This window comes from Scomber japonicus, chromosome 6 (assembly GCF_027409825.1).
Source record: "Scomber japonicus isolate fScoJap1 chromosome 6, fScoJap1.pri, whole genome shotgun sequence".
NCBI lineage: Eukaryota > Metazoa > Chordata > Actinopteri > Scombriformes > Scombridae > Scomber > Scomber japonicus.
Window position 1 is genome coordinate 16,815,959 of NC_070583.1, and position 15,326 is coordinate 16,831,284.

General features: G+C 39.5%; 1 protein-coding gene across 1 annotated transcript; it reads right to left on the reverse strand.

Annotated features, from left to right (window-relative positions):
• Window positions 1-1,067: 1,067 nt before the first annotated feature.
• Window positions 1,068-12,447, reverse strand: zgc:152863 (uncharacterized protein LOC562658 homolog). Its single transcript, XM_053321201.1, has 5 exons — window positions 12,178-12,447; window positions 6,481-6,584; window positions 4,481-4,684; window positions 2,188-2,332; window positions 1,068-1,760 (listed from the first exon to the last, which is right to left on the reverse strand). The coding sequence occupies exons 2-5, from the start codon at window positions 6,569-6,571 to the stop codon at window positions 1,421-1,423; spliced, it is 780 nt and encodes a 259-aa protein (XP_053177176.1). The 5' UTR covers window positions 6,572-6,584; window positions 12,178-12,447; the 3' UTR covers window positions 1,068-1,420.
• Window positions 12,448-15,326: the final 2,879 nt, after the last annotated feature.

A 15,326-nucleotide genomic window follows, 5' to 3' on the forward strand; every position in this document is an offset into this window, starting at 1 on the left:
ACAATATACAAATTATCAATCTGTACATATTACAATCCATATAATAGTTAGATTTGTTTTGCCACAAAATGAAACATTAAATACATTCAAGGTCTGTGAAGGTGTCAGTCGCTCTGCAGAGGATCAAACTCTGACAGAAAAGGGGAACCAGTGAGAGTCAAAGTTTCCCAAATCCATGTTTGATTTGAGTTTCAGGATATTTGGGGGGTGGTTGGTCCCAAATGTGTTGTTCTGCAGTGCAGATTGTAGATGAAAACTGTAATTTGGATGATTATTTTGATTATAAAAAGCACCTATGTGTCTGCACTGCTGCCACCAGAGCAAATTCATACAATTATTTCAGTCAGTAAACAGGAAGAAATCATTCTCTTTTTTTCCTGCGGGTTTAAATTATATATTATTCTTTGTTTCACTCATCAGAGTGAAACACTTTCAAAGACCGTTTGCTTTTGGAGCAATTTCAAGTCTCTAAATATCTGCTGTACACTAAATTAACCTGCAATGAATCAACATCACAACATGCTGTTGCTGAAATTCACAAAATGTTACCATCTATCACCCGAGCGCCCTTGCACTATGCTGGCGTCAAATCAACAAAATGTGCATGACAAAAAAAATGTACAAAAAGTCTCAGATATAAATGAAATAGAGTTGGTTGCTGTGGAAACACAGGTTTCTATAACAGCACGCCACTGACTCCACCGAGGGAGTCTCGATAAGCCCCGTCACTGACAGGAAGGATGGACAACGTCTCCAGAACAGCACTGAAAACACACACACACACACACACACACACACACACACACACACACACACACACACACACACACAAATCTCATAGCTTCCTTTTTTTAGGATTTTCTTTTAACTGAAGGATTATAAAACCTCCAAACCCACTTTGGTTAATTCATTTGATCAATTTCCTTGTTGAATATTTTTTTAAAGAAGAAAAAACAATAAATGTGTATCGTCATCACACTAAAAACAAGGCAGTTTTTTTCTGTAATGAGACATTCTGGATACAAAGCTTTTTTCCTGACAGCAAGGACATGTGCACATAAACTCCCTCTGCTTCTTCTTCTCCTGTCACATGCATTCATACATTACACAATACAATCAACATTTCATTAATAAATGTTCTCTTCTTCAGGTCTTTTGTGACCTGACAGCTGGCCAATCAGAGCTTATCAGCATCATCTAAAATAGCGTGTGGTAGGACCGTGTCCTGATGCTGGTGAGCTGCAGCCAACCAGGAAAAGTGCAGGCAGCACAGGAGTCTGCAGTCAGTGGTTCAGCCGTCATCATCTGCGGAGTCGACGCCGCAGAGATCAGCTGTCAATTCAATCGAGTTCTCTATGCCAAACAACAGCAGCTCATGTGCTGGAAATAACAAAGAACAACAAGAAGCACAGTCTGTCACTCAGGTGTCTTTGTCATCTAAAAGTGCGACATGTAGCTGCCGGACATCTTCGTCACTCATTCTGTCTCTAGGACGTGATTGGACCTCCTCATAAGGGGGCGGGGGGTTGTCTGGGCTTTGGCCAGACAGGAGGGGGCAAGGACTGCCATCGGATTGGTTGTTGGCAGATGACTGATGACAGCCAGACGCCTCCTGAGCCAAAAGTAGCTGGGTGGGTCCCGGTACTGAACAGGCAGGTATACGTTGACCCCAGCTGCCATAAACCGCTTCCTCGTAGGAAGGGAGAGAGACAGGAAGTCCGTCCACCATCAGGTCCAGCTGGTCTGAGGAGCGACGGCTGCTGCGAGAGAAAGAGAAAGAGAGTGTTTCTTCAGGTGGAATAAACAGGTGCGTCGCACAGGTGAAGCATCCTTACACTAGGGCTGGGCAATAAATCGATAATGTGATATTTTATAGATATTGTCTTAGATTTTGAATATCGTAATATCGTGATATGGAATAAGTGTCTTCTCCTGCTTTTAAAGGCTGCATTATAGTAAAGATTAGCTCATCAGACTGTTCTATTATCTGCCTCACATCCACATTACTGGTGATTATTTATCAAAAATCTCATTGTGTAAATATTTTGTGAAAGCACCGGTAGTCATCACTACAATATTGCCAAATATCGATATTGCGGTATTTGGTGAAAAAATATTGTGATATATGATTCTTTCCATATCACCCAGCTCTACCGTACACTGAGTTCTTCTTCTCTTAAAACTTACCCATGTGATTGACAGGGGAAGAGGCGGGACTTGACCACGAGGCAGGCGGTGGTGGTGAGCAGGAAGATGGACACGCCCACTGCCGTCGTGGCCATGCTGGGCATAGAGTCATTCACTCGGCTGTTAGAGTTCATGTTTGGACCGTCTGAGAAGGAGGAACAGAGAGGATCGTTAAAAAAGGAAAAATACAACTAAACACTGACAGATAGACAATTACATAACCGCTGCTGGAAGGACTGACTTCTTATTTTACACATTTCAAGTCAAGTCAAAGTCCCCAATAACTGGATGCTATAACACCAAATTACACTTAATTCATTGATTAGTTGTTATTGTTAATACTTCAACACCATTTTTCTACAACAGCTCTGATCACTGCTACATCATCACTTTTAAAGCAAAATTGGCAAAAATGTGCTACTTCTATCTTCTCAAATGTAAAGATTTTCTGCTTTTCTCCATCTCCTGATAATAAATAAAAATGAAAATAATTATAATATATGACCCAAAAAGCCAGAAATTAAATGGTAAAAGAAGAAATGTCTCCAGGATTTAAAATGTGTCTCATGCCAAGTGTGTGAATCTGTCAATGAAATCTAAAAACGTGTGCTTCACCGCTGTAGGAAAACCAAAGATTTCTTGGTAGACGTCCTGAACAGAAATAGATTATAAAATACAAGATCTGCGAGAGGAAGTTTTTTTATCTAAGTTCTGTGGTGTGCCAGCTCCCGTCACAACGTATATACACACATATCGGTATCTTTCCATGAGGCCTCTCTAACAGCATCGACACAGAGGAAATGTTTAATGGTTATTATGGTGGCTTCCCCACTTCCTCTTTCTGCCGTTCTGACTTCCTGTTGCATTGCATTTGGGTGAATGGTGACAGAGGAAGTCAGGAGCTGGTCTGAGGAACGCAAAGCTTCTGCTTCCCCTGCAGAGAATTTGAGCGTGTTTGCATTAAATAGGTCACACACGCACACAGACACACACACACACACACACACACACACAGACAGACACAGACAGACACAGACAGACACACGCACACACACACACACACACACACACACACACACACACACACACACACACACAAGTTGCTGTTGTTGGGTATGGCTATGTAGTTGCTTCAGGCCTCAATTCTATGATGACCTATTAATGCTTTTTGTTGACTGAAGCATCACAGCTAGACTAAACCTCACATCTGCAGTCATAACTCAAAAAAACCCTGCGTAACCTGCCCACAGCACAATGACACAGCCGCCTGTTTCCTGAGAACTCATAAAAACTAAAATGGAACTGTTGTAATAATGACAAATCACACTTAAAAAGTGTCAATGCTGCGGATGCCACTGCCATGAGTCAGTATGAGTGGGTTATAAACTGAGGTAATGGCTCAGGTACGTTATGATACCCCGAAATGTCAGGACGGGTGCTGCTCAGAGTCATCCAAGAAATTCTGCTTAGTAATAAATGAGCAACAGGAAGGAATAACTGGGGCTTTTCTGCAGGAGGTTTTTAATCTAAATTTAGAAACATGTTTTAAAACAGGAGGGGTTACGGGTGGGTTTATAAAGGAAGATCCGGTATAAGCTCAGAGTACCGAGAACCAGAGTCAATCTTTTTTTCTTTTGCATGAGCAGGGTTTAATTTTACTGCATTGTAGAGACTTATTTTGGACCCTTATTAACCAATCTTTCCAAACACAATGCACAGGAAACTACTAGATGAGGTCTAGGTAGTTTAGAGCTCCAGTTTAGGGGTCCTCTTGTTTGTTGATTTAAGCAGCATCCACCAGTCCTTTTTCCTCTGGTAATTGTTGTGCATTATTATAATTTTTGTCTAACTTATGACTAATAAACCATTTTTTCAATTATAACATCTGCTTTTATGTTGCCTCCCTTTCTCCTATAGTGAGCTGGGTTGTAACATAGAAATTAAAAAGAATTTGGGTGTATGTGTGTGTGTGTGTGTGTGTGTTTCCTCATTACGTTTTAGGGAACAAAGTGATTTGAGTTATCTGTCCTTAGTTGACCTACATTAAAAAAACACAAACTACTCCTGAGTAACCAAAGCAAACATTTTCAGTATGCACAAATACAGAGGCTGAGCAGGTCACGTATTTTTTTAACTTTATTTATTCAGATTAATGTTTGCCAAAGCACTTTTTCTCCAGGTTTCAAAAGGGTTCAAACTAGTGACCTTATTGCTACAAGTCTCTCATACTCAACATGAATTAACCCCTGCATGAAAACTCATATTTTACCCCTCTTTATTATTATCACCTCACCTCTGATCGGGACGCAGGCCGGTATCGGAGGCATCCACTTCCCATGGCGACACCTGGAGGCGCGAATGTTGCTGCTGATGTGGTATCCAGGCTCACAGAAGAAGTGGATGGTGCTCCTATGGGGAAATCCTCGGCACGGCGACGGATCGCAGCGGAAACCTCCATGTTCAGGCACCAGAGGATGAGTGCAGTTGCTCAGTCTGCCTGTAGGGACACAAAAAAGATACTTTTGAGTAACTGGAAATGCTGTCAGCAAAATAGAGTTAAGAATTCATATCCGCTACCTCACATTATAACTATTAGTTCAAATTTATGTTTCTCAGATAACATTTCCCATAAACTCTTCTTCTTCTTCCTCTTCCTCTTCCTCCCCCGTCATCCATTTCCACTCCACACATGCACTTGTTTTCTTATGGCTTTAAAAAGTAGAGGATAAACATTCTGGAGGTGATTTTCTCGCTCTCTCCTTCCACCAGCTGCCACTGCCAGTAACCGTGGGAGATTTAGCTCAGTTTGGATTGATGATTTGATCCCCCCGCCCCCATTTTGTGCTGTAAACTTACCCATTAGACTGAAAAATGGTATTATTATCAGGGATTATTTGAGGATAGATATCTCACTACTCTCTCCTTGAGCGTCCATGAGTGTTTTTTCTTGTTGTTTCAGTGCTTGATGTCAATAAGTGACTGACAGAAGAACACTAAGACATTATCGAAGGACAGCAAGGTGATATTTTTACTGTAAACGCATTCTGACATTTGAATAAAAGACTCAGATATTAGGTTTTTTTTTTACCTCTATTTACATACACATGAATGTAGGCCATGCACTGTTAATCATTTTCCAGCAACTCACTGCTCATTCAGTGAAAAACAGATATCAAGAAAAGCTGCCCACAAAAACCTCTGCCTTACCAGGCCAGCTTCATTGGAGCATTGTTACCCACTTCCTTTATTTCTTCACCTTCCACTGTTAAAATACCCATCTGCAGAATTACGCTTTCCACTGCTTTAGTTTGCACACTTCTAAAAAAACAAAAACATCAACATTTGAAGAGTAGGTCAAGTGTGTGAGTGGAAAGCCACAAGATTTTCTGTAGATGAAGCTGCAACAATAGATAGTGGATATATTTCATCTAATCTCACACTACATCTCACATGGTTAGACAGATATGAGCTTTAGTCATTTAAACTGATAAGGCTGATTCACCACCACATTTTAATAAACTATGAGGAGTTTTAGAAAACTTGAGTTCATAATAAAGCTAAAAGGTGATAAAACTGTGTGCTGGTGAACGCTTGTCTGAGTTCAATCTACAATAAAAACTGTGATTTTGGATGATAAAGATTTTCGAGTGGAAGGGTTTGAGTAGTTTCAGTACCGCTGTGGTAAATCTCTCCTCAAAATGTCACATTACTGAAATGAGTGGAAACCAGATCCACCGAAATATCAAGTCTCCGGAGAAACAGTGCAAAGAAACATTTTTGTTGTTCTCTGAATTGTTTTTCTTCAAGTTTCCCACCGTATCAAATTAATTCACATTCACAGCAGACGGAAAACTTTAGCTCATCAAATCAAAAAAGATATGCTGCAAAGGTCTTTTCAAGTTTTGTCTCCTTTGATAAATTGATAGAAGAAAGATTTCATTTAACCTTTTGACTGCTTTTGACTATTTTGTTCGTTCTTAGATAACAAACCACAATCCATGCACTGCACTTTTAGCACAGCACTTCAATTCAGTGTAAGTGAGGTCATGTGTTGTTTTTACACCTTCAGCTGGGGTTTTTTTTGTTCAAGTATTTGGTAAACAGTATTTGCCCATCTGCCTAAAACAAGAATGTAAGCGATCATTGTTAATCACTGTTCAGGTTTAATGAATGAATGAATGAGTGCATGCTTTTAAGTGGCGAGCGATTCCAGTAAACCCTAACTAATATGAAGGTGTGATGGGTTCAGGGGAGGTGAGGCGGGGGGTGGGGGGTAGGGGTTAAAGGTAGTACCTGCAGCGGGATGTTGAGAGGCCAGGAGGAGGAGTCCACAGACCAGACTGATGCGTCCACATGGCCAAGGATAGTAAAGTGACGCAGACATCAAACCGGACTTCCTGATGACACAAAAAAGGAGAAGAGTCAGGGAAAATACACACACATGCTATAAATACACACACACAGATTAGTCAGCTATGATGAAGACGGCTGAGTTTATTCACACCTGTGAGCTGTTATTTCTAGAGCTGTTTAAATCCTTCAGGCCAAACTTTAACAGCAGCATTTCATATGTGAATATTTCTGCAATACTTCATTTTTTTTTGGGGGGGGGGGGGGGGGGGGGGGGGTAAGTGCTTGTTCATGTGGGAATGTTGGGTCTCTTTAAACTAAATGAAAGAGCATCATCTTGACCTGCTCTATGTGTGCCTAAGTGCCTTGAGGTGACTTTTGTTGTGATTTGGTGCTATATAAATAAAGACTGAATGATTGAATGACCTGAACCAGTGACGCTGCCATTATGCTGCATGCATGGTAACCACTAGACTACAAAAGCACTCCATCAATACTTGATTCAAACACAGTATTACTATTAAGAAAAACCTGAGATTTGGAACCACTGACCTCCAAAAAACCTTCAGCCAGACTTTAACAGCAACATTTCACATGTGAATATCTATGCAACACTTCATTTAAACACATTATTATTAAAATGTAATGCTTATATTATGTAATAAACAGAAATGCATGCAATGAATGACTGCTTTGAGCTAATGAGGTCACATTTCCGTGAGTCCCTGTGCAATTTCCTTCTTATTGGAAGTTATTGTTCACTTCATGTTTATGCTGGAAAACAAACATCTTTTTCTATTTAGTGCCATGAAGCAACTTACTGCAAATCCAACTCAGTTAACAGTCTCATTAACCTCAAATTTAACTTCATTATCAACCTGACGGAAATATAAGACATTAAAAGATCACAAAAATGCCTCTATGACAGCATATGACAGTGCAAAAATATAAATGAATCCAAAATAAATGAAAAACAGATTTATAAATGGAATAATCTCATATGTGACATCTTCAAATGGACCTTAAACGTTGCTCCTGACTTCTCTTTCTTCGCCCTCTCTATCTTCCCATCAAACCTTTCACAATGTGGCAGCAAACCTGGCCTGATTTCAACCTTTGACTCAACCAAAAGCGAAAGCGTCACCTCGCACTGTTTACTGTTTCAACATCGACCATATTGACCAATACCCTCCTCACCTCCCTCACCTCCTCCCCTGCATCTCACAGCAACACCAGCGGAGCAGGGACAACACTTTCCTCATGCTGAAACAGAAACACCACAACAAGCCAAAAAATTTTCTCCAGATGACTCGTACAACACTTATCAGACACGCATTTCCTGTGATAGAGTGCCAACCGTGCCAAAACCCACTGCTGGAGTCTCAACCTAAATGCCACATTTGTTTTGAGGGTGTGTAAATATGCATGTAGGTGTTTTTTTTTTTTGATGTTGTGTTTTCGGTTGCTTTTATGTCAGGAGAAATGCCAGTCATCTCAGGAGCAGCGTGGGAAGGCCCTCCACCCGCCCCCCCCCCCCCCCCCCCCTGTTTAACACCTTGGCATCTTCACCACAGTTTTATGCTTTCTCATCTTGCAGGTGTTGATCTTTGGTTGCAGACCGTTAGCTTTTGCCCCCTTTCAATCTTGCTTGGCGCCCTATACTTACACTATCATTACTATCATTATAAGCCACTTTTCTATTCTTATTATCATTATTGTTGTTTCTGTGCATGTCTGTCTCTCTCTCTCCTTTCAATTTCAAACCCAAACAAGCTTTTTTTGTGTCCATGTGGTTTAGACACATTTAAAGGGGTTAAAATGTGAAAATAAACGTATGAATAACTTGCACACATTCTTTTTTTGTGGACCCAGCATCACATTTCTGCTTTTAATCCATTTTGAGAGAATATATTAGAGGATTATGGCAAAAATATGTAAGTAGTGTAACCATAAAAACTTTGTACCAGATAATTCAACTTGCTTAAAAACACTAAATTCTCAATAAGACACCATATCAACTAGTTAGGCATGATCTTACATTATAACGTTTTTATATTAAATAAAGGTAATGGAATACAATTGTTCTAAATATTACATTTTATTCAGGGAATCATTCTTTTGTGGCTATACCATTTGATATTTTCAGGAGCATTCAGTCTTTCTTTTGGTTCAAAAAAAATGGTGAGAATGTCATTTCAAATGATATAAAACCAACAAAAACACAAAATGTACATTTTACAAAACCTGATGTTGCTTTTAAGACACATTTTTAAAGATATTTTTGAATTGCTCATCTTGCCAACCCCCGTCAAATACAATAAAAAAGGCTTTTTCTTTCCTTTTCTTTCTAATAAAGGAATATCTTATCTTATTTTTCTTTCACAGATGTAATCACACAGAGACATGCATCAGAGATCTTGTTTCTTGTTTCTCTCAATGAATAGACAATACTGAGCATATTTTGCAGCTATTTCTGCACACTGACAGTTTCTGAGGGTTGAGGAGATGGATAATCTCAGGACATATATGTTATTTATTTTGCCCAAGAAAACCGAAAACCTCTTTCAGATCCTCATACTTCTCACAGTAAAATAGGAAGTGAGATTCTGTCTCCACTAGCCTGTTTCGGCCTGTTTCTATGTGTTCACTCAGTCTGCACATCGTCAAGTTTTTCTTAGTTTTCAATCAAGTCGGTCAGGTACTCTCTCTCTCTCTCTCTCTCAACCCAACCGGTCAATGCAGGTAGCCGCCCACCTGTTGGAGGCTTCTTCCCGTTAAAAGGGGGAGGTTTTCCTCACTGCTGTCGCCAACTATTTGCTCATGGGGGAATGTTGCGTCTCCGTATAAGAAAGAGTACAATCTAGGCCTTCCTGCTCTATGTGAAAAGAGCCCTGAGATAACTTTTGTTGTCATTTGCTACTATGTAGATAAAACTGGCTTGACTCGTCTCAGCATGCCAGTCACATTCAGATGGACACACACACACTCACACACAGGATCCCAGAGATTACACACACACACAGACACACAGACACAGACACACACACACACACACACACACACACACACACACACACACACACACACAAATTCAAAGCTCCATCTTATGTGACCACAACCTGCGTGGGAGGTCTGCATCTTAGTCATCATGGCTCTCTATGATATTGTAACTTCTGCTGTAATGTTTAAGTTGGAAATAGTGAAGAAACAGAATTATTGTGAAAAACAGACAATTCAAAAATAAAAAAGTCTCATACTCTCTATAAATATCTATAAAACAACTTCTAAATAAGCTCAGTCTGCATATTGTTACGTGGTTAAATCTTTTCTTTATTAGATTTTACCCTCAACAAGCTTGTGAAATTAAGACTTAGCTTCACTCAGACCACATTTTCACAAGCTTACGAATAAAAGTTGTTTTAAAAAAGATGTGATGCATCAACACCACCGCACTCACAATCACTACAGATATCACTCTGGCAACCCTTAAATGTCACAATCTGGCAGCACTGAATATGACTAACAGCATCTCTGAGATGCACCACAGCTGACTTAACACTTCAGTGGACTGGATGTCCTCTTCAGGCTGATTCAGACTAAAAATGATGGTGTCATTTTACAAAGAAAATGAAACCAGGATCAGGTTTTGCATCAGCGTTTTTTAAAACATCTCTCACTTCCCCATCGAGACTGAGAGGGATTTAGGTCAAGGTGAAAGACAGCAGACGACCAGACTGACAAAGTCAGTGTTACATCTTAAACTGATTCTGCAGCTCAATCACTCAAACAGATGGTGCAAGATGTTTGGTTAAATGACGTTGAGTAACATTTGCTGCTTTTAAACACTCTATGCCTGTTTGATCTTACTTGGAAACATTGTCTAGCACACAGGAAGTGATGCATTTAATGTTTCCAGCAACATCAGCATTTTTTTGTTGCACAAGAACAAGAGAGACAAGAAAAAGAGAAAACTGCCCAAATAAAAATAAAGCTGATCTGTGAAGATAAACTTGAACGCTGAAGCTACAAAGCTACAAATAGCATGACCACTGTAAGTCACACAGACAATTCATAGTAAGTAGCTGCCTCGCCCACTGAACCACATCTGACAGTCTGGTTGATCAGTGGCTGCACAGGTGATTCCCTCTCCTCCATACTGAACTTTACTCTTTCTGCTCTGCTGCTTCACTCATTTTCTGAGCAGGTAAAAAATAAACCAACTTGTTGAATGCTGGATCACTGCTGGATGAAAGTTTACTGTATATTTTATTATTGTCCTCTAACCTGTTTTTGTGTGCAGACCTTGCCTTCTCCTTTTTTTTTTGACTACAGTGGATTTAAATGATAAACTGAAGGGTTACGGTGTGGTGGATCATTACCTCCACCTGTTCTCTGGTCAGTTGGCACTGATGAGCCGGGGATTGTGAACGCTTTGGAAAGTCAGTGAACACAACACAATGAACACTGAACGTGCACAACACACAGTGGAAGTGCTGATGCTGCTTTTTTTGTACTGAACACAGTGGGGGGGGGGGGGGGGGGGGGGGGGGGTGAATCTGAAGCTTTCCATTTTCTGTTATAATGGAAAGCTTTAAAGAGACTTTTAAACTCTTTAAAAATAAAAAGCAAGAAAGTGATTTATTTTGGATCACTGGAGTTCAATAATATATGAATCTTCTATCTGTAAAAAAAATCACCATACATGTAAAAACAGCCACCTTCCTGCAGATGCTTCACCAGGTAAATCAGACACTCATTTTCATATTAACTTGTGTACTTAAAAGTCAGCCAGGTACATAAAGGGGAATAAGCCTTCACTGTGCCATCACACTTGGGCAATAGTGCCACTTGAGGTAAGGGAGAGTCATAGCAGGGCAGGGGGGAAAGGGGAAGGAGGAGAGGGAGGGGAAATGAGTCAAGCTAAATGTATAACAGCTCATTATCACAACATATTATCAAGTATATATTTTAAAAAAGCACATAGAAGTACATATAAAGCTTTATAAACTGAATATATGACACATACTATACACATATAATAAAAACAGTAATGAGCAGCATTAGCAAAGTATATTAAAAAAAATAACTTCCAGAAACAAATCCAGACAAAAAAAAGCAGTTTCTAACCTGATTCCCTGTATAAGAACACTGGAGCCAGACCTCCTGAAATCCCCTTAAAAAAATCATATCCGCAAGCCCTGACCTACAGACCTACAGACCTACAAACCCCCTCCTAAAGCCTTTGGAGAACCTGTTGAACCTGAACACCAGTCTGCATGTCTTAACATCCTATATTATATTTTAAAGAAATAAAAAATAAAAGCTCATCAGCTTCATGGCATCACTATAATTAACATTTCGATGATTATAAGCTAGACTCGAATTGATCTTTTAGATATTATAATCTCCTGTTATATCGCAATAACGTTAATTAATAAGATCTGCTCATAATTAACGCTGCTTTATGGTTTAAAAATTCAATCTATTGCATCAAATACACATTTGTATAATCATTTATACGCTGCGTTCTCAGGTTTTGATGATCAGCTGCTGTCGCTGGTAGATAAAGTTAAAAACAGCCGACTCCTCCTCTCTATGAATGGACCCAAATTCACCCGTTTTAGCGATAAAATGTCTCACCTAGAAGTCGTAAATGAGGCAGCAGCGGTGGGATCTGGTACCGGAGCGGTTGCAGAGGTGGGTTTAGTTGCTTTTTTTTTCTTAGTGAGATGTGAGGATGGGGGGAAAAAAGTGAAGATGGATGAGACCTCCGGCGGTCAGCTGACGATCGCTGCTCTTGCTCAGCAACAAGTGGCAGCTTTCGGTGTACTCTTCGCCCCTGAATCACCGATCAGCTGTGTTTGACAGCGGCACAGAGGCTCTTCATTGGGCCGCTGCGGCCGATAAGCGCCGCCCACCCCTCTCCGCCATATTCTGGAAATTCTCACCGCAGACACACACACACACACGCTCACACACACTGATACAAACACAGACACACCTACAAAAAACCAAAAAAATCAATTAGTTCTCTATTCTCAGGCACTCACACCCTGAGAAAAGTAAAAAAAAAAAAAAAAAAAATACAACTTAAAACATCTTTCATCTTAAATATGAAAAGCCGTTTCCTGGAAACTTAAGAAGATAAGAATATAAGAAAATGCAAAGTCAGAAGTCTATTTAATGATGACTTTTAGAAGCTCAAACAAGTTTTAAAAATGATGCACATTTGATATAAAAGCTCTAGGCTAATATTCATCCAACTGATCTTTACTTTCCTTACTTGAATCCTCAAAATGTCACAATAATCTAAAAGTGACTGAGCAAAGTTAGAACTGCATGTTTATTTATTACATTTACACTTCAATAAATATGTTCCTATCTTTACTGTATCTGCATAAACAAACACTAATCCTAATTTCTACATTTATCTTTAAACTATGTTTTTAACCCTAAAAAAGTAGTCCATAAAAGAAACCAGCACTAGCAAGCCTGCCTTTATTTTCTATCCTTGTGAAAACCAAACACACACACACACACACACACACACACACACACAAACAAACACGGGCATATTCACACCATACACACATGCATACAGCTGGTCCTGTGGTCTGTCATTGTTTGACAGAGCCCACCCTTTACAGTAAAAAGCACCACTACAGAGGAGCTGCAGCCCGCAGAGCTCTGCCTGCTCAGATACTGACGAGACTGACGGCGACTTGGCGGAAGTGCTAAAAATACAACTGTGTTGACTCTGCCTGCTGCTCGAATACAGCAAACCCAGTTTCTCCAGGATTTCCACTCATGGCTGATCTGCAGCAGCCTGCGGGAACTTTATCAGGCTCTTAACCAGTCAGATGACTAAGGATGACTTTCATGATAACAACACTAATTTTGAAACAGAAATCAAAACTAAAAATTATCTATGCATCATTAACTTGTCAGTGCATGACCCAGAAAAGAAAGGACACACCCTTAAGTTACTCAGAAAAACAGTGGCTAAGGGTGTTGTTCATGTGAACTCATTTTGTTGTTTGGTGGCATGTTTGTCATGTTTCCCTCCCTTGTGAATAAGTAGGCCACGTCCAAACAGCAGACACCAGGTTAAATATGAATAAATAATGAAATATTAACATGTTATGATCTTTAAAGTCTGTGTAAAGTAAGAATAAATATGTGTTCTGAGTTTGACATACCACAGAAAAGTGTTTTTTTAACCACCCGGCCGAACTTCAATGATTAAAAATATCGCCAAATATATGAAATTATGCTTCAAAGTTGTGTAAAAGGTAAAAATCAGCCTCTTTCTCTGCTCCCAAACATTGTGGGCGTGCCCGCTGAGTTCGCTGAAACCCCGCCCCCTACCAAGTGCCACCTGTCAATCAAAGTCACCATCTCTACCAGAAACATGGATGCTAAGTCGTAAGAGCTTTCTGCTGCTAACTCAGCTACTAGCTCAGTAGCTATGGCGCTGACTCGGCGGCTAACTTGGCAGCTAGCGTTACTTAACGCAGCGGTGATTTTCAGACCCCCCACTAAATCCTGAACACAGTAATCTTGAAACACAGTGTGTGAAGTCTAGCTCCACAATTCAAATCTAAATGTTTACACATTTTTTAGAAATACATTTATGACCTATTTAATGTGTTTAGAATAATTCAGTTTACACAGTCTTAAAGAATTAAAGTGCAGCAGCTTTGTTGCATTTTGCAGACAATGTACATTTCTTAACAGTGTCCCTCTGATTTATGTCCAGATGCAACTATTCTGCACTAATAATATAGAAATAATATTCACAATAATATTCAGTCTGACAGTGTGAGCCTCCAAACAGACAAAGTTCACTTCTTGGACGCCTACAGGTTAATGACTGTGCTGTTTGGCCCCATAGACACTCAACAATTGAGCCAAAATAGCCCAATTTAGCTGTCTGACACCTTCATAGTACACTAAATAACATAAGAAAAAGTCTGACAGTGAAATTCCCCAAAAGCATCTCTTCAGCCAAACCACACATTTTGATAACAAATGTAGTTAATGTAAAATTTTTCACTTCCATTTTATGAGCAGTAGTATACAGTATATATAAACATGGCAAGTGTTAGTGGACCTTTTCTGCATTCATCAATGACAACTGTGACCATGTTTTATGAGTGAATAAAGGCAGAGTGGAACAATAAACAACACATTTCAACACAGAAAGACAGTGACACCATGGATGACTTTTACAAAAAAAGCTGTATTTGAAAAAAAAAAAAAAAAAAAAAGTAAAATTTGCAAAGTGAATTCTATATTTTGTGTGTGTGTGTGTGTTTTTTTTTTTTTACAATACCAGTGAAATTTACAAAAAAACCCAAAAAACACAAGAAGATGGTGCAGGGTACAAGTTTGTTGGAATCCGACGTCTGACAAAAACACGACAATACTGCAAAAAAACAGATCAACTAAAATCAGCTTTTTTTTTTAAACCAGAGATGAGAGATTTTTTTAATTTTTTTTTATAACAGTCCATTTACAGAGAGGAAGAATTCATTTGTATTTCGTCACATATCTTCAAAAGAGCACATTGGCTGGTCAGTAGTGGTTTATGGATTCTGGCGACACCAGAAAAAATGAGCCTCAGTAACCATGTGTTCATTTGTGGAGAACCCCCGCCCCCCTTCCCCCCCAGCAGTGTACATCCTGCTCGATTTGTTTCCGAAGAGCAAGAAGGCGACTCATTTTTTTCTGTATTTTTTTTTAAATATATATATAACGGGACAATCCTAAAAAAAGTATGTGTCAAG

What these genes read in the sequence shown, in the direction of transcription:
- zgc:152863 (XM_053321201.1), bottom strand. Translation starts at nt 6,571, where the DNA reads ATGTCTGCGTCACTTTACTATCCTTGGCCATGTGGACGCATCAGTCTG. An exon ending in CTCTCAACATCCCGCTGCAG is followed by an intron (nt 4,685 to 6,480) that starts GTACTACCTTTA and finishes GTGTCCCTACAG; the next exon opens with GCAGACTGAGCAACTGCACT. An exon ending in TTCCCCTGTCAATCACATGG is followed by an intron (nt 1,761 to 2,187) that starts GTAAGTTTTAAG and finishes TTTCTCTCGCAG; the next exon opens with CAGCCGTCGCTCCTCAGACC.